Raw genomic sequence first — 19,573 nt, 5'->3', positions numbered from 1 at the left:
GATTCAGCAGACACAGCAGAGCTAGGAGAACACGGTTCCTCACCAGGGGACAAAGTGCCCAAATATGTGCAATGCAAACAACTTAGGTGGATTAATTTTAATTCTCATTACCTGGAAGCAAAGCAATCATTTTTTATGATTGAAAAAAATATAAGCAAGCATTATGAATAAAAGTAATTATCATTTTTGTGCTTCTTTTTTTTTTTTTTTTGCATGCTGTTTGCAATTAACACTTCCTGGAATCTGAACGAGCATTGCAGAAGTGTTGAGTAGCGGCGGAGGCAAACGCTGCAGATCAAAGGAGATCAAAGTGACGGCGCGAGGAATCGCGAGGAGTTTACAGATGCTGAAGAGAAGCTCGTCACACAGTGAGCGGCGAGTGGAGGCTTCGGAGAAACAGCGCGTGCCTCTTGTTCGGGCAGAGAAACAATAGCATGTCTCCCAGCATGGGTGAGCGCCAACATAAAGCCTCTGTTTCATGTCTCACAACCCCCCCCCCCTTCACCCTCCCCCTTCACCCTCCCCTCAAACTGTTCACTCAACTTCCAGTTTACGACTGCTCACAACAGTTTACAGCAGCCAAATTTCATTTTCTACTCCTAAATCCTATCGCACATTATCCTGTACATTGCATTAGGGCCCTAATCTTCCCTTTCTCTTCCTCAGAAGAAGAAAGGAGCGCCTTCATGATTAACCCACTTTACAGCAATAAATAAACGCATCATCCAGTAATGTACACCAGATTTAATTTGAAGGGGGGAAAAAAGGCCAGAACGCTCAAATCACTGAAATGTAATGAAAAATAACACAATGCAGACACCAATGGGCGCCTTAGGAATTAATTTGAATGCTCCATAATTTTTTTCTCTCTCTCTTGTACTCTCTGGATTGGTTTTTCCTCAGCCAACTGTGTGACTTTTCCCCCCTCACACTCTGCTGGTGTGAAGTCTTCAAAATATACAAAGAGAATAAAAAGAAACAGGATCAGTCTGCTATAAAAAAAAAAAAGCAAACAAGAAACATCACTTTTATCAAATTAACTTATTAAAAAAAAAAAAAAAAGCTTGCAGTCTTTCTCCTTTTTCTTCCATCTTTGTCACATGAAGCCCATGTTGCTTTTGGTTTCCCATCGTTTTTTCGCTTCAAACCTGCAACACAGGAAAAAAAGAAGAAGAAACATTGAATGAATGTGTGAGCGAGTAACCAAAGAGCAGCTAATGCAGGCTTCAGCATCTTCACTCTACTTGAACCCAGAGTGGCAGATATGATGGCAAACATAAACACGAGGACATGAGAGAGACGTCGTACCCCCAGACTATTTGCTTCTTCCTTTTCTGTTCTGCCCTCAAAGCTTCCTCTTCCTGTTTGCGTTGCACAAAGTCACGGCAATCAGCGGCTTGAGCGATTTTCACAGCCACCTATTTAGAGGCAGACAGAGGAGAGGCCCATTAGAGAATGGAAATCAGTCTGTTGCAAGCACAAGCACGAGCTCCCCGACTGATGTGTCAGGGTGGCTTCTCGTCAGGGTCTCTGCTGCCTGTGCTGCCTCCTCCACATCACAGCAGAACCGTCATTGAGCTGAACAACAACAAATGTTTGAAGAGCAACATAAGGAGATTTTACATAACGTGTAACACACATATGAACATATAACTCCAATAATACCTTTGCTATGATAATTCTTCTCCTTAAGACAGCTGCTGGTTTTATTACATGTTCACTATGATTTTTTATTATACATAAATTTGCTTGTTTCTGAAACATACATAAAAGCTGAAACAACGAGTCAATTGATAATCAATTTATCGTTAAAATTAGTCGTTACGTATGAAAAGTGCAAAAATTTACTGATTCCATTTTCTTAAATGTGAATATTTGCCGTTTTTCTTGTCGTCTGTGATTGATGTTTGGGGTTTGTTAGTGTCACCTCGGGCATGTTTCACTATTTTCTCACATTTTATCGAGCAAATAATTAATCAAGAAAATAACTGACAGATAAATGGATGATGAAGACAATCATTAGTTGCAGCTCTAGTAGACGCTGAGTTTGCTCCAGTGCTTTTTGTGTTTATCTTTAAAAATCCAACCATACAACCAACATACTGGAAATATCTCCACTATAACAGCTCATGGAAAATAATGGTAAGGAGACACAGTAGCTACATACATGGCGGTGCTCAATAATGTTAGTGGTGAATATGTGTGAGTGTATATCTGGGGCTGTAGTGTTGTTTTATTAAAATCATTCTGAAGTATTTTGTCTTTTGATTTCAGAAGAAGTGATGTTTTTAAGATCCTGGCACATAATCTCTCCTACACATTGTTTTATTTTTGATGACGCCTTTTTTCTTGTTTAATGTGCAAATGAAACAACTGAATAAATAAACGTCGAGACACATTGTTCAGTATTTTTTTAGTTTTCGTCTCAGAGACGTTGCAGTGGCATTTTTTCCGCTCATCACCAGTGTAAAAAGTGTTTGGAGTTCTGCAGGCAGTCCCTGAAATCAGAAGTGAAGAGAATGACCGTGACTGCAAGAGGCAAACATTCAAATCCCAGGGAAGACATGTGTGTATTGTGAAGCAGAATAATCCCAATAACCCCAGTCACACAGAGGCACGGGAAACAAAGGGAAAAATCCTGCCTCCTCTGTCACTCCTGAGATAGGTTTATTATTCAAGCAAAGGCAAACTTTGATAAACAACTTGGAACAATTTCACCAAACCTTTGGGTAATTCTCTGTAATATTCAGAGTACAATCAGGGGGGAAAGGAAGTCTTAAGGTAATGAAGAAATGTGCCACCACTGCGCCACTTGAAAAAAAAAAAAAAAGACCTGCTGGAAAAAAAATGTTTCAATTATAATTAAGTGGGATAAACTTTATTAGAAAGACTGAAACTAAAATATCTCCTAATGCATGCTGGGATTAAGCAGGTCAGAGCGAGCAGGCAGGAAAAATTAAACTCTAAAGGCTTTTTATCACCATATTTCAGGAACCAAGGGTGTAAAATGTTCTAATTTGGGATACATTAAAAGCCATAAAGGTCTTTCAAAAAGATTAATGGTACTTTGCTTGGATTTAAGATAAGGGCTTCGGCTGGCTGCAAGTACTGGGCTCCGGCAGGGCCCTCAAGGCATTCATCTATACAGTCACTGGAAGATTTGTGAAAGCGTCTGCATAACCTGGAGCGTGCATACTATGACAGTTCTCCAGTTCTTTGCCATTTTATAGGTTTTAAATTCCTCAAATCATGTTTTCTCCTCTTAAAGAGAGTTAGAAGAGGTGATTGCTCTTACATTTGCAGCAAGATTTGCGAGCAGATAAAACCACACCGGCGTGTTCGCTGCTCCTCGTTGGAGTGGTGTAGGTGCTAAACACTTTTGAGTGGCTGCGATGCACGCTGAGATTATAAACCAGACGTTTATTCAATTGTTGACAAATCCGAGAACAGCTCCTGCTCTCTGTGTTTGCTGGGGAAAAAAAAACAAAAAAACACATTGGCTCATTCTGGGAGCAAATCAAATGAAACTGCATGATGCTAAACGGTTTCATTTGGAGATTTACAGCCAGAGATTTTTCTTTTTTTCCTACACGAGGATTACCCACATTAACCTGCTCTCCTGTGGGGTTGCATTTGAAATGCAAAAGGTCTTGAAAACACGCCTTCCCAAACATTCCACGAGCAAAATTAAAACCCACTTCCATGCCCCTCATTTCCCCTTCTTTTAAATTCACAACATAGCCTTTACTATATTTAAAACATTAAAGGTCTTTAATTTTTTTTTTCTTTCTTTTTTTTTTTTTTTATCAGTTTAGTCTACAATCCCTGATGGTCTTTACTGGGGCTCAACATTAATGTCAACCAAGTTACCTAGGAGACAGAACAGATCAAAGAGACAAAAAAACCCCTCAAATGTCTGATTAATCAAGCCTGCAAACAGCTTATTTCTTTTAGCCTGCATGCAAGTATGAAAATGAGATTCCGAGAGCAGTACATTGTGCAGATTTGTTCATTCTTATCTGAACAAAGCCAGCGGCAGCTTATTTCATGGATCACTGGCACTGTCAGCGCTGTGGCGCCGAGCAGGTGACGGCTCCTCTTTCTGTGGCGAGAACAAAATTAGCAAAAAGTCGGCACAAATTAGCCTCTCATATTTTCAGTAATATGACATTATTTTTCATTTACTTTTTTGATCCACTTTTCAGGATTTTTTTTCCCCCTCCCCTTGCGTGCATCTTAGTGCCAAATCCTTTCACATCAGAGGCTGGTGAAAAATAAGAATGAAACTACAAAGCTGGAATAAAGGCAGGAGACAGGAAACCTCCTGCATTCTTTGTTTATGTGGCTCCTAAAAGGCAATTCTTCCCACTCCACCACATATTAATGTACAATTAAGTGTCCATCACAGGCGTGTTTCCGTGCCTCTCTCTTGTGTGGCCTGTGCACAGCCCTGTTAAAAACAAGGTTTATTCAGAGGATTAATACTCTGACCTTTGGAAGATTTGAAGGCAAAAAAAATTCATCGTGCACAATGTTGGCACTGCAGCAGCAGCAGCTTAAGGCCACTAGGAGGGTTAAGTAAATAGTACCGTTTTCTGTTCATTCGTGTTTGGGTCGTCATGGAGATTCAAGTGGAGACCCAAACATGGGGCCACAATACAAGTAAAAAAAAAAAAAAAAAAAAAAAGAAATAGAAAAAATGAGCATTGCTGCTGTGTAAGAAGACAAACCAAGTCTATCTTAACAGTTTCACACACTGTTTTCATTTGTGTGTCTGTTCTCTTGCATCAGTTGTGAGGTGTTTGATAAATGAAAGAAGCATTAGGAAGTCTTTCTAAGCAGCCCAGGGTTCACAGAAACACTGTGGCAATTAAACAGCGAGTGGAAAAAGACAATAGCTGAATGAAAGATGAGAAAAATGCGTCTCCATGTGGATAAAGTGTTAAAGCTCCTATTAACAATATGAAATAAATGATGGCTTTAAGGGAAGAAATGGCCTTAAACCCATTCATAAATTTCCTATCCAGGAAGCCTCTTCCAATTAAAACCTGTGAGAGGTGGATTAACAAGGGCTATATGGCTTTGCCTCGCTAAATCACCTCCCCAAGCTGCTCTGCTGCATTTGACGTGTAAACGATTAATGACCAGCCTAATTCCCTTATCACACTACCTTAATGCCTAAATAATGTGGCCTTAGTCAACTTTGGAAAAGCAGGGCTATATAAGAAAGGAATGAATATCAGATTAGGCAGCTCGTGTGTTATTTCAGCATAATTTCTTAGAACTGAGGCGGAGGGGGAAGAAAAATGGGTTTCAGCAACACAGGGAAGGTCAAGAGATCAAGAGGTCAATCAATACCACCCGTATCGCATTAACAAGGAAAGAAGTACAACGTTTCATTCAGTTAGTTTGGAAATCTCTAAAGTAAAGTAATAGACTGGAGGAAACACAAAGAATATAAAGCAATCACAGCTTCATGTCTCACAAAAGACAATAACGGTGACAGAGACATCCCCACATGCACACACACCTCAAGAGTTAGGAAGAGCTAACTATTAGCTATAGACTATTAGCTACAGTGAATAATATACTGTTCATTTCCCTGATTACCTGTCAAGTCCAACAACCTCTAAGAGTCTATGGGAAGGTTTTTAAATTATTATTATTATTTTTGCCATAATCTTATTTTGTCCAACCAACAGTTCAAAATGCAAAGATACGAAAATAAGAAGAGAAAAGAGAAGCAGGAGCCAGTAAATGTTTTTGCCTTTTTTGCTTAATAAACAACAAGTAATCAACTCTCAGAAATACTGCCAATGCTGTGTCCAATATCACTCACTACTCCCTATATAGTCCGAATGTATAGTGAGAATTATTATATCTTATAAAGTGGACCATATATCCCAGAATGCATCGTGAAAGTAGCGTTCAAACGATGGTCCTTAACCAAGCCATATATACCATCATGCATTGTGCTCGTGCTGAGAGAAAGAAAAACAGAGCAGGGAAAATGACTCTGTGTTGGAAAGTGTTTTTTCATTTTACCACTGAGCTCACGATATAGAACTACATAGAGGGTGGGGGGTGGGGGGTGGGCAGTGGATGAATGAGGGATTTCAGACACAGCCCATGACAAGTTCTTCATTGAAAGGGTTTGTGAGCAAAATGATGTAAGTATTAAAAGTTTCAAGTGTAAAAAGAGTGTTAAACTATTATAAAAGTGTATGATTAGATCAATCTGACTGATGCAATGTTAGCAGCATTTTACTGTTGTAGCTGGTTGAGGTGGAGGAACAGGTGGAGGGTTGCAACAAATGATTTGTTTTGATTAATAATTAATTAATCTGTTTTTTTCGATGTGTTGTTTGGTCTGTAAAACATCAACAAATAGGAAGAAATGCTTGTTACAAGGGCCCACGTCTTTAAATCACCTGTTCTGTCACACCGACAGTTCAGGAGCAAACATTATTCACTTCACTGAAATTTAACACAGTGAAAAGTAGAAACTCACATTTAAGAAGCGGGAACAATGAAGCATTTGGCATTTGTGTAATAAACAGGGATTAAATGATTAATCAGTTATCAAAATAATTGCTGAATGATTTTCTGTTAATCTACTAATCGATTAATTAGTTAACTATTTCAGCAAATTTTATATAGTGTGGAGTGGTTTAATCACATTCTGTAAACTCATCATCACGTTTAGGTGTAAAACTTTAATCAGTGAAGGTACTAGTAGCTATATCTGTTTAATACATGTAGTTAAGTGTAGTATTTCAATGATACAATATTGAAACTGTAGTGTAAAAGTAAAGTGCACACACCTGAAAGTTGTACTTTTGTACATTACACTTTCATTCACCCATCGATCGTCCCAGAAGCATTAAAGTTGACTGGGAGTTTGATGGTAATCTCAATTACTTCAACAACTACTGTTTCGGTACTAAATTCAGCAATAGCAATATATATAGCAATGCATCATCATAATCCCATTACAGTGCTTGGTATAGTGGTATATTCCCACACTGTTGTAACCAAAGTTTATCAGTCTTTCATGGGGCAGCCTCATAAGAGCTTGTTGTAATCTTGCCTGCACTTTGACAAACAGAATTACATGGCAGGCTAAAAGAAAGTCACTCCGGGGAAGGCGCAGTAGAGCAGCCATGTCTCCATTCTCTCTTCTAGTAATCTGATGCTAGATACACATGACATGTCATCTTTAGGGAGTAGACAAAAAAAAAAATCTCTGAAAGTTCGCCTGCTTTGTGCACATTCCATTATCTCGCCTCTTCTGAGTAGGGTAGGCTTATTAGCAAGCTTTGAACTCACACTTACAATAATATGCCATCAACAGTTTTATAAGCTAATTAGAAAAAACAGTTTAATTAATGAGTGACTGGCAATAAAATGGCAATCATGAAAAAAGAAACCGAGGGTGCTAAGCTTCCACTACCACCAATTAAGGCCTAATTACAAACAAATTATATATGTGTTTTGCTGTGGGCTTTAATTTAAAAAAAATGGCTTTAATTAAAAGAGAAAACATACTAATTAATTAAACAGCACACAAATCTACATTGAAAAGTATGCTTTGTCTATCAAGTAATTAATGAAATACAATAATCCAAATGAGATTCCCAGGCATTTGATAAAAGCTTAGTACCCATTTCAAAATCCATTTCAAAATTAATGGGCGAAAATTTAATGTGAGTCATCCAGAGATACAATAAAAGTTCATTCAGTGATAAATTGCTTACGCTGAAGGAAAAATGAACAAAGAGGAGAGTTTCCCTAAACTCTCTGCGAGGTGGCCTGGGGGGGCTCGTGGGGGAGAGGGAGTCAGCCTCCTCCTCTGATGTGGGGCGGGGAAAGTCAGAATCTGATAAAGCTCACTTTCACAAAAGCGCTGCTCATGAATTTTTTGATTACAAACACGAGGCATGGCGGGGAGGAAGGTGGCGAGAAGAAAAAGGTGTTAAATAACATAAATATCATGAAACACTCTTAGTTCAGCTCTTTGTTTCAACTAAGCCACCATGTCTCCTCCGACAAAATGCCGCACCACCTTTGTTTCACAGCATTTAAGCGAGGCTTTCCAAAGGGTAGATTTCAAGGACAGTGGGGCTTTTCCTTTCAGCTGCTGCTTCTATTGAAATACGAGCTGGGACATAATGAGGGATATTATAACCATCCGTATGTTCAAATGCTAAACCATAAATGGCTCCAGTTAATGCATATTCATGTGGTTAATTATTGCATGTTAAGTGATATAACTACTGGAAGGGACCACTTTTTAAACAATTTAGAATCATGATCATCACACTCTGAGTAGAGGCCCGCCACCCAAAGGCCGTCCAGAGTTCAGGAAGCCACAGGTCAAAATGAGGCTGGATTAGGGTATCAGGAAACCAGTTGCCAATCAAACACAACACGGGCACTTTAAGACCAGCAATAGGAAGCACTATTCTCTATTTCTTTGAATGAAAATTAGCAGAAACAAATGAGTAAGAGGTGAGAAATCATTCAAAAGTGAGTAAGGGTTAGGGATGACTTATTTTTCAAGATAGTGAAAAATAAAAGCTGTGTCAGGACTTCCTCAGCAGGTTTCCCTGGAGTATGTGCTCATGACATTTATACAATGTGTTGATTCAAAAAACATGTTATAATGACAACTTCACCATGAGGAGTATGTAATTGCTGCCAAGTGTTTTTTTTGTCGGACTTCACTTTGGAGTCCAAGAACTGTTGTATTCATACTATTCTCCTGACTCATCACCACACTTACATACAAAGAGATTAGTGTCCTTAATTGAGTTACTGAAATAATCTGGTTTTGTTTTGTTGCATGTAAATGTAATAGATGGTTTAGAATAGGCTTCGGATCTTCTAGAGATTTGATGACGATGTTTGTTTTTGTTGAACTGTAGCTGTAGTGTCACACTGATTTTATCGCTTTCATTCTTGTTTTTACCATGTATGCAAACTCAAATCTGCAAGGCATTATGGGATGGCAAGAAAATCATGGGGTCCGAAGAGGAAGTAAACAGTTTCATACATAGTAACTGGAAAACTCCTGGGCTGGAAAGGTCAGTGTAATCAGTGAAAACAGACCTGAACTGGATTACAGCCTGAACCAGCAGTTCTGTGAATACAACAACATTTAAACCTTATTGCAGTAAACTATTTTTTAAACATTTTGTCTTAACTTGAAGAATTAAAGACTACAGAATTTATAATCTGAATAACTGACTTCATTTAACGTGAGTCTCCTGTGATGTGCATAGTTGACACTTTATAGTGTTCACATTCTGGCAAACAACTTTAACTAGATAAGACACTGATATAAGACACTGATCCTCCATGGTGCCCAGCTCTTTTGCTCTGTGCAGACTGAAGGGAAAAATCACTTTCTACTACATACATGCTTCTTTGTGTGTGGTTCCATTTCTGGGTAGTTCAGGAGAGACCAGCAGCCATACAACTACTTTTTATGTTTCATATTCTTTAGCTCCTGGAAGTCATGAAATGGACTTGACACCCGCTATTGTGACAGACTACAGAGGGTTTCTGTTTTGAAGTGGTAATGCCATTCTAATAGCTTTGATGAGTGCTATAAGGGAACTGTAAGCTCTAATATGGTGTGACGGTCTTTTGTGGTGAAATATACCCACTTACTGTATATAAAGTACAGCTTCTGACTATTTCAAAAGACCTCAGTGGCTGTTTTATAAGGAGAAAAAAAAGCAATGGAGTAATTATTTATCGTAAGGCTGATGTTGAATGTAATACGAGAGGGTGGATTAGTGTGACAAAGAAAGCACTGTACAGTAGCTGAGGTTAAAGTACACAAAGCAGTTTTTGTCTTGCTGAGTTGATTTTTATCATTCTGAGTTATGGAACGATGCTGAATGAAGACACTAATAAAAGTTCTCTCTCAAAATGCCAATGTAAAGGATCACTACATTCAGTAGTACATTTTATTAGCAATAGCAATCCAGTGTCATGAAATTATATGGTTGCTATCGACCTTCAAAAGACGTTTGATACAGTAAACCCTTTTATCTGATGCAGTGAATTTATAGGATGTGATAACCTCGTAGTTGGTTTGTTTAAGTCATACCTAAGTAAATCTATTCAGTATGTAGACATTAATGGCACCATATCAAATCCAGGAGCTGTCACATGTGGAGTTCCATGGGGATCAATCTTAGGACCCTTACTTTTCCTAGTACACGTGAATCAGATACAATCTGCAGTTGATTATGAGCTTGTTGTTGAGCTTGTATGCCGTCATTTTGGCTTTGTTAAATCAAAATGTGTCTTTGTGAGTTCATAGTTAATTTCCCTACAATTGGCTAAGACTTTAATTATTTGATTTGCCTCATACAATAACCTTACTCTAACCAGATTTGTTATTGTTGGCTTCAATGAAGTCAAAATAAAAGGACACATCTTAGTCTCTGGCTTAGGTGGTTTACTTGATCCCAATTTCCTGGTAATTATACAGTTCAACAAATTGTCTTATGTCTGTTAAAGATGACATTTTTTTCATTACAATGTAAGAACCAATTTAAGTACAGATAATTCTAAATAATCAAATTGTTAATTCGTTGCTTATGTGGCTAAGTATGTTGCAGTAAGCGTGTGTACGGTAAATGCCTAGATGTCCAGACATCGGAGTATTTACATGTGTTTGAGCATACTAGAGACCAGCATTGGTATAATGCTTGTCATGTCAAAATTCTGTCTAATTTGTGGGCTTGGTTCTGTTGGATTAATGTCATTTGAAATTTAGTACATAGGCTACAGAAGTTTTTTTTAATTAAAAAGGAAACATGAGAGACGTACTTCTGTCTGTATGTATTGTTTAGGACAGAATAAAACCAAAGCAACACATTACAAATTTCCTTGTAGGTCACACTACACTTTAGACGACACAGGAAGCCTTCACCATGCTTTGTAGCATTGAACAGTCGTCAGCTTTTGCACTGGCTCATTTACCAGGAACGGCGGCAAAATCAATCTGTCAAATATGAGCTGCTGGATGCTATCAAGGTTCTTGACAGGCTTTGAGCCATTTAAACAGTGTGTGTCAGTCAATAGATGTTATGCTAATTACAGAATTAATTACCCCACATGCAACTTGCAGCAGTGTAAAATAATGTGCAGTAATCAAAGGATGGAGGCCCAGTCTTCTTAACCGGAGGACCTGCACTGTTTCATCCACTGAACTACGAGGACTACCAGGAGGTGAGAGGCTTTTTACATTATTTTGTGTCTTGTGTGACTTGTGAAAAGAAATCATGCTCAGGAGGACCAACAGACATCTTTATGAGAAAAGAAATCTGCTCAGTTTAAAGGAATACATTAGGTAGCTTTGTCTAAGCAGTGTAATAATATTTTGTTACCTAAAAGGGGCTGTGATTTCTTTGCGCCATTTTCGGGGGCGTTGGTACTTTCACTCAAAAAAAACTGGAGGATGTCTTCGTGAATTCATCTAAAACAAAGACTTACAGCCTCGGGAAATGTTTAAAAACTGTAATGAGAATAAAAAAACGCAACCTGCAATATCCCAGCCGCGGGTCTCAGAAGTTTGACAGATGAAAGAGCACATATCTCAGAATTTGTAAGGAGCCTTCAAAACAGGTTTTTACCAAATTGTTTTAATGTTCAGATTAAAAAGAAGAAAGTAGAGCAAATGGAAATCATTAATTGATTTGAGGGAGCTCAAAACAGCAGAAACAAACATTTTCGTCTTATAAAAAGGAGGATTCTGACAGCAAGCACTCTATCTTCCTTCCATTTGCCTTTGCTTGGAGGAGATAAGTGGGAAACCGTTAGATTGAGGATGAAAATATACTGAAACATTGTCATCCAACATATACCAGCGTTTTCCTTACAAAACAATGCCTAAAGGGACAAACAGGCCTCTTTAGTTCTTCACAGCTGTCGGAATGCTTTTGCATTTTTTGCAAAGACAACCTGTTCCTATTCTTCCAGTGAAAAGCCTGCCACAATCATGTCTTGGTGTTATGACCGTAAACAAATTAAACATCTAAGCCATTCCGTACCAAATGAGCCACTCAATTATAACCTTGAAATTGATTCTGGCCACAGTGGGGATTATTGATCCTCTAAATGTTTGTCACCGTGCTCCTGTCAAAAGTGAACAGGAGTGCTGTAAACAAACATGTTGGTCTTAATGCTATCTGCCTTACAGACGGCATCATTTAAGATATATCATAATCCTTTCTGATTCACAATCCTTCAAACTTCATGGCTTTTAGCTGCCACTTCATATTTTCCATATATTCAGCGTTGCCTTCCTTTGTATTCAAAAGTTAACGGTGTACAACTTTACGTCACCCAGGGTTCGGGGATTTCAAAATGGTCAATTCACTACCCGCGTGAAATGAAGTTATCACTGCTAAACAATGAGTTGTGGCTGCCAGACTGCTGTCACGTCCCATCACGGTTCTGGCAAGACGCGAGGCAGGTGCCAGAGAGGCGAGAACCTCGGCTCAGGCTAAAACCAATCCACCAGCGCTCTAAGAGGCTTTATGAAAGTACAGCGCAGGTGCCACTCACAAGAGCTTTCATTTAACTCCCCCATATTTGACCACTTTGCTAGCAGTTAAGGTGGGAATATGGAGGGGCTGTGACGCTGCACACTAATGTCTATTACACAGTGGAGGTACCAGGGACACGCATGTAATGCCAATTCAATGAATAGTACAACTGATTTTTTTCACTTTTAAACACAGAACCTTATTTTTGGAGCTGACTTATCCATTCAATAGGGTGTGGTTTTCCAGAAAAGGTTTGATGAAAATATAAAAATGATATATAATCTATATTATATAATTACATAACATTTTTTTTTTAACTGACGAATAAAATATCCTGCAAACACACATTCTGCGCTCCTGTTTGCAGTCTTTGGTGTCATTTATTGCTAAATCTTTCTGGGTGACGCATCTAGTCTAAAATTCATATAATCAGTGTTTCCTGTGATTCTGATTCACTGCTGCAGAGCTGAAAAATGAGGCGTTATTTCACCCTGGTTCCAGAAGTAAAAGTCCCATTATTTTTTGTCGTATGCATAGTTATGTGACTCACAGTGGGAGCCATTGTGTTGCCTTGTGCTGTTGAATCATCAGTACAAAAGACAAAAACAGTGTCAGAAATATTTGGTTCTCTGATAAAGGTCAAAGGTGCAAATCTGTGGACATAAAAACAAAAATGACTACAACACCTAAGGTGAATTTCAGTAAGAAACATCCAATCACAGCTCTTAAATTTCATAAACATGGCTGGGAGCAGTTGCCAAGCAACCAGCAGAAACTCCAGAAACTTATTAGTCCCCACCAGGAAACAGTCTGGCATGCAGCCCCATGAGAAAATGCGATTTTGTCGTTTTTACGCTTTGGACTTTATACAGCTAAAACAAACGCAGAGTCAGGCTAACCGTTTCCCCCTGTTGCTAAGCTAAGCTAACTGGCTGCTGGCTATAGTTTCACTAGTATCATATTCAGAGCACAGACATGAGAGTGGTATCAATGTTCTCATCTGACTCTTTGCCATTTTTTCCAAAAATCCTGAACTATTGTTTTAAATCAATTCACTCATAGATACTGCTTCAATTCAGTAACTATGGTGCTGTGTTTTGTTCACAACTGCAACAACAAAGCGTTTTGAATTTACAACTCTGACTCACCCCTGTGTTGGCGAACGAGGCTTGGGGGTATTATAGTATTTAGAGCTGTGTTTCATGCCAAAATGAATTTCTTGGAAAATTATTTTAAATAATTGGTGGATAGCAATAATAAACTGGTGGAGGATCACGATGTTATGAAAAACTACCATGTTTCTATGTTGAGGAAAATTGAAGATATCATTAAAAGAAAATATTGAAATGCGGAGTAGAGTAAAATATTTCCTGAACCTTCTTTGCAACTCTTTTGCAATCCACGACTAACAATGAAATCTGAGCCCACAGTATGTTACATGTTTGTGTTGCTACTATTATTAAATGAAAAAGCTTATGGGACGCTGTAAGCAACATGCATCATGAAACAAAGAAGTTTAACTTTGATGCTCAAAGTACAGCAATTCCCCCAGTGCAGAAGTAACACTGCAGCTGTATGTCTTTTTAACCACAATTATATGTGTGTGTGGGCTACATTTTATGCTAAATTAGTTTCAAACCACTGCCAAGGCGGTTAGTTACAAAACTTCAGGCACTGCATTTAGGGACATGTACACTTCAAAGGTATGAAACTCTTACCTGGAGAATGATTTAACAGTTGGCTTGAAAGCAATGTACCCTTCATTAAAAAGCAGAGCCAAAAGTCCTTTAGACACTGCAGCACTTCAAAACTAAGGGGAGGGCTTTCCATTAACTCAATGGAAAAAGGCTGCAGGACTGAATGGTGGGTGTCTGCGTGTGTTTTTGTTCCTCTATGTCTTTGCAGCAGAAATGGCCATGGATCCATTAGCCTGATTTGTCACAGCGGGAGCACCCCAAAGATCTCTTATCAGCACAACGTACCTCTCGAGTGGCGAGTCTGTCGCTCATCTCCTCTGCCTTTGCAATGTCCCCTTCAGCTACGGCCCTCTCTATGCTCTTTTCTAGGCCGGACTGCAGAAGAGGGGAAAAAAAATTCAGATTTTTTCTTTTTTTTGAAATAGGGGTAGAGAGAAAAAAAAAAAAATCAAAGAGTAACTTCAAAAGTCCCCAGGGCCTTATTTTTAATATGATTGCCATTACTACAAATATGTAGATTTCCCTTCACAAATGAAAACCTTTTTGATTGGATATTAGTGGGGAAATCTTAGAAATGCTACAGGAGATTACCAAACATAAATGTGACTCTTTAATTACACATTTCCATTACAGGCCTAAGCAGAGGGGGTGTGGAGAAGCCCCCGGTTACTGATGGGAAGGCAGTTCTGCTGTGATGAGCCTATCTGAGGAAGCCGAGCGCCAGATTTCTTCATCCCCCAAAATTTCATCATACTAAAAAAATACACTGGAAAGAGTCTGTAATTATTAATGTGTCTCCTCTGATGTATTGTTTGAGGACCTTAACTCAACTGTAAAAGTGCAAGGACAAGACCATCAGGCTTAAAAATGCAGAATTAGTAAAACAATTTTCTCTGTAACTTTCTCTGGTTGCTTGCTTTTGATTTTGCTTAATATAGTTTATTATTCTGCTGATAATTTGAAGCTGACACTGATACAGCCTGACTACTGATCCCAGTTATCACCTATAGTATCCCATAAACAAGACTCAAACTGACGGACCATCATCCTTTCTATCAGGAAACGTGTTTTAAGGTCACTGAAGAAACGCTAGTTAGCAGATGAATTAATTACATCTGACTGCTATAACAGCTTTTTCCCACAAATGACTGTGTGAAAGACTTGGCAGAAATAAAAAAAAAGACATATTAATTACAAGGAACTGCATTTGAGGGATGAAGGAGCCCCTCATTATGTTGATGTGACAAGTTCTGTTTCATTCAGCTTGTTAATCATTTCTTTTATCCTTTCATAGTTGCCCTATTCAGAATGAGACTAAAATCAGCAAAAACTCAATTTTATGCTGCTCTGAGATAAATTAAGCACAAAATACTCCAAAATAATCATTAAAAGGATTTCAAATTGAAATGAGAACAGTTCCCATTCACTGGGTCAGCTATAATGTTCATCAAGCTTGCAAATATTTTGCTTCATTGGCAATTTACAAGCCTTTGCATGAAATGTTCATTCCAGTGCAGAAAATGTATCTGAATGGAAGAGGGTTTAGTCTTAATTTCCTCAGTTATGAATGCCACAGAAGTTGTAGCACCTGACCAACTATTATAACCATATTAATATAACCAATAATTTAAATGTCCTCGCTACTATCACAGAGGATGTGTCAGGTACTCTGACACTCTCCTCTTTAGATTTTCATTATTTTCTTGCAGAGTTAAAACCTACATCTCACTTTAATCTCAACCCTACAAGAAAGGAGATTCATCCTAATCTTATCACTAAATGTAGCCAAACATAATCCTTATTATTCTTCTCAGTGTCAGGCTGAGTTGCCACAAGGATCCTTCTAATCCATATGTCATATCACATAAAACAATGAGAGCCTACGGTGGCACAGAAACATAAAGGATGTGAAGGTGTTACTAACAGCTACGACAGACACAGTATTAAACCTTAGCAGATAAGTTGGAAGGCAGGAGTCTTTGTTACCTTCGGAGGGGGTTTGGAACATGCAGGGGGATCAAATCGATCATTTACACCAAAATACTGCTTAAGCTCATCCCAGTGGTTCTCCCGTTCCTCCTGACACTTTCTGCTGACAGAGGAAATGTGTGTTAATGTTCATCACATGTAGACCAGCACTGCGATAAGTCAAACTGTATTCACTAGGTCTAGTAAGCATGCATCCTTTAACTGGACTCTATTTCTGTCTTTATGCTGAAATCAGATCATACCACATGGAAACATTTTGTGAAAGAGTTTGCTGGTGCCACATTTTGCACTCAACAAAACAAAGCTCTGATGTCACTCTGGCATATAGATGATTTAACAAATATATATGCTTTTGGCTGTTTATACTGTGCATTATAAAACAACCATTTACAAGAGCGTACCACAGATCAGACAAACACTGGTTTCTGTTAATGTCAATGTGGCATGAAAATCAACTTTTATTTTGCTGTGATCAACTATCTTTTCTTTTCTTTCTTTCTTTCTTTTTTTACGATGTGTTAGACACATCAACAATGTGATCCAGATTGATTTGAAGAATCTGATGTGTTTGGTGTATTTGTGTGTTGGTGTGTTGGTATGAAGGTGTCACGATATCAGAGCTGGTTTCCATACAGTTGTATATACTTCCCTGAGAGGACATAGTAACATTTTGGTACCTTGTCTCTGTAGGTTCCTCACTTTCTGTTCCTGCTGAATGAAATAATAGACATAGTTAAAGGTTTTTAGGATTGTTTCATACAAATGACCATCAGCTAAACAGAAGTAAAGTATAACAGGTGCAAATGGTGGTCTATATTTATAATAAAGCTTAGGGTGAGTATTTTTTTCCTCTCATTTGTCATAAATATTTTTGCCCAGTGGATAAGGTGATATACATAGTAATAGGGGCAGCAATTGTAGCATAAAATTCATTGTACTGTCACTGACACCTGTCTTGTGTCGTCTTCTTTTTCTTCTTCTGGGGATCTTCATTGTCTTCATTTCCTCATTCTTCTTTCGTAAATCCTGGAATTTCTTTAACACACAAACACACAAGTTCTACCTCCGCTCTCTATATATAATGTTATGATACACACACACATATTTCAGCAGGGCATCAATAACCTTTTGTTAATCACATTTTATTAGCTCAAGTTCATGCAGGGCTGGCTTCAACTGAAATGGCAAATGTCAATACTGTAAGTGTCAGTCTTCACTTACAACACAGCAGGTACACCACAGGTAGCTTGTGTTTCACAGTCTGAATGCTAAGCTTATAGTAGCTCAGTGTAAACCACAACAACATACTTGCCACATTTCCTGGGATATACCAGGCATACTGCATGTCGGGGAGTCATTGTCTGCATCACCGGCAGTATGAGTCGAATGTGCCTCCACCACTGAGCTGAGCTTTACCCCAGCAGTGCTCTCGAACTTCTCATCCTCCGTCCTCTTCTCCTCAACATCATCCTCTGGCTCATCCTCCTCGTCACCTGGACTAAGGTCGTCTTCGGTTAAACCTTTGGGCAAAAGTCCGCTGTACATTCCGAGTCAGAAGTTTGCAGTCAGATTATACAGTAATTTACCATTTACTAAATAAAATACGGTCAGATCTCGGTAAATTGTAGATTTTGTCGGCAGTTGTTGTTGCTGGCACTCATTTCCGGGTAAACACTGTGACGTTACTTGTAAGAAAGCGCCGATTGGCTGAGCGCTAGGCGCGTTGAGCAGATGATCCAATCAGAACTGTACATACAAATCCTCAGCACGAGGACCAAACAAAAGCTCTTATTGGCTGTTTTTGGTAAGAAAATGTTTAACAGTTGTTGTTGCTCTGTTTTAGCTAGCGGAGCGGCTTTTTTGTGCAAACTTTACGGTTTTAGTGACAGCCCAGAATAGAGGTGTGGAACAAATTTGATGAGTTACAGCAGTCTTAGCCAGTCTTTGCAGTGAAGTAAAGTCAAGTCAAGAACAAGCTGTTGTGGAGCATTTCTAATTGAGGTGAGCCAGGCTACTGACAGGTCTGTGAATTACCAAGAATCATTCAAATGTTAACCTATATTTGTGGCGAGATAAGCTTCCCTCTATGACCAATGGTTCGCAATTTGCCCAAAGTGCTTTGGGCATTACATTATTATCAGAATGATTAGCATGCAAATCTTGTATAGCCCTTGGCACTGGCACAGGCACATCTACCCTTAAATTGCTCTTTCACACTCATTCACATTAGGCTTTCATTTGGTTGCATCTTATTGCAAAGCCAATAATCTACATAAATTATAGCCTGTATTTTGTGTGCCATTTGAATGTAGAGTGAGACCTGTAACACCAATATATCTAAAAAGGCCAATAGCCAGGTCTAAGCAGGCTGGACAATGTATAGGAAAGTATTTAGGTTAAAGCAGTAGTATTGTGCTGTATAGGGCTGGGAATTGTTTGCAATAGTTAGATAGACACAGAACAATACTTTTTATCTAACTTTCCATTTTTTATAACTAACTATTCCTACATGAATACATAACTGTGCCTCAATAAAATACACTTTAAAATTGGCAAAATTATAATTTAAAGCAAATAGTCCTTAATCAACTTTCCAATTAATTGATTCATCCATGGACAAAAAATTAAACAACAACCATTCTGATAATTGAGTAATCATTTAATTCAATTCATCAATTAAAATTGTGAGTAGTTATTGCTTTTCTCTGCTTTCATCAATTCATTTTAAATCAAATCTGTTTGGGTTTTGGTTTTGGACTGTTGTTTGGGCAAAAAACAAGATATTTAAAGAAATATGCCAATCACTGGGAACTTGTAATTAACAACTTTCACTATTGTTTGGCATTTTATTGACTAGACAATTGATTTATTAAAAAAGAATAGACTGCTGAATAGATAATGAAAATAATCTTAAGGTGCATCCTTAAAATCAGAAACAATATGCTCAAAGATGTAAACAAGACTATGAATGTGACCAGACATTTCATACTAACTACAGACATTTTGGTCATTAACAAGAAAGTATTGAGGTATGATGCCCAGCCCTGTCTTGTGGCACAAATGTAAAGCAAATAAAACCTGGAGACCTTGTACTCCCCTTGACCTTCCTGTAGCCTAAGATGAGAGATTTACTCAGTTCAGCTTTGCCAAATGCAGTGCATATTAAACTGGGCTGATAAGGCTTATGCTATATTGAATGTCATCTGGAACATGTAAAATCTCTATCTCATCTTCTAAAATATGCAACCATTAACTGGTATCACTCACTCAGCATTATCGTGACTTTAATTACATGTATGACAAGTTGATGAGCACGGC

At 38.3% G+C, this 19,573-nt stretch overlaps 1 protein-coding gene across 4 annotated transcripts; it reads right to left on the bottom strand.

Moving 5' to 3' along the window:
• Positions 1-729: 729 nt before the first annotated feature.
• fam204a (family with sequence similarity 204 member A) lies at positions 730-17,922 on the bottom strand. 4 transcript variants are annotated; one of them, XM_023425738.2, is made up of 7 exons: positions 17,564-17,922; positions 17,206-17,290; positions 16,933-16,966; positions 16,253-16,358; positions 14,552-14,641; positions 1,309-1,418; positions 730-1,148 (listed from the first exon to the last, which is right to left on the bottom strand). In XM_023425738.2, exons 1-7 carry the CDS (start codon positions 17,798-17,800, stop codon positions 1,097-1,099), a joined length of 714 nt encoding a protein of 237 aa, XP_023281506.1. In that variant the 5' UTR covers positions 17,801-17,922; the 3' UTR covers positions 730-1,096. The 4 variants fall into 4 exon arrangements, with proteins under 4 accessions (XP_023281506.1, XP_023281507.1, XP_023281508.1 ...); XM_023425739.2 differs by having other exon boundaries at positions 16,253-16,355; XM_023425740.2 differs by having other exon boundaries at positions 16,933-16,963.
• Positions 17,923-19,573: the final 1,651 nt, after the last annotated feature.

This window comes from Seriola lalandi, unplaced genomic scaffold (genome assembly GCF_002814215.2).
Source record: "Seriola lalandi dorsalis isolate HSWRI2012SDOR001 ecotype SW California unplaced genomic scaffold, Sedor1 jcf7180002054795, whole genome shotgun sequence".
Taxonomy (NCBI): domain Eukaryota; kingdom Metazoa; phylum Chordata; class Actinopteri; order Carangiformes; family Carangidae; genus Seriola; species Seriola lalandi.
Note: the sequence above shows the minus strand (reverse complement) of the source record. Positions and strands in the feature narration are given on the sequence as shown.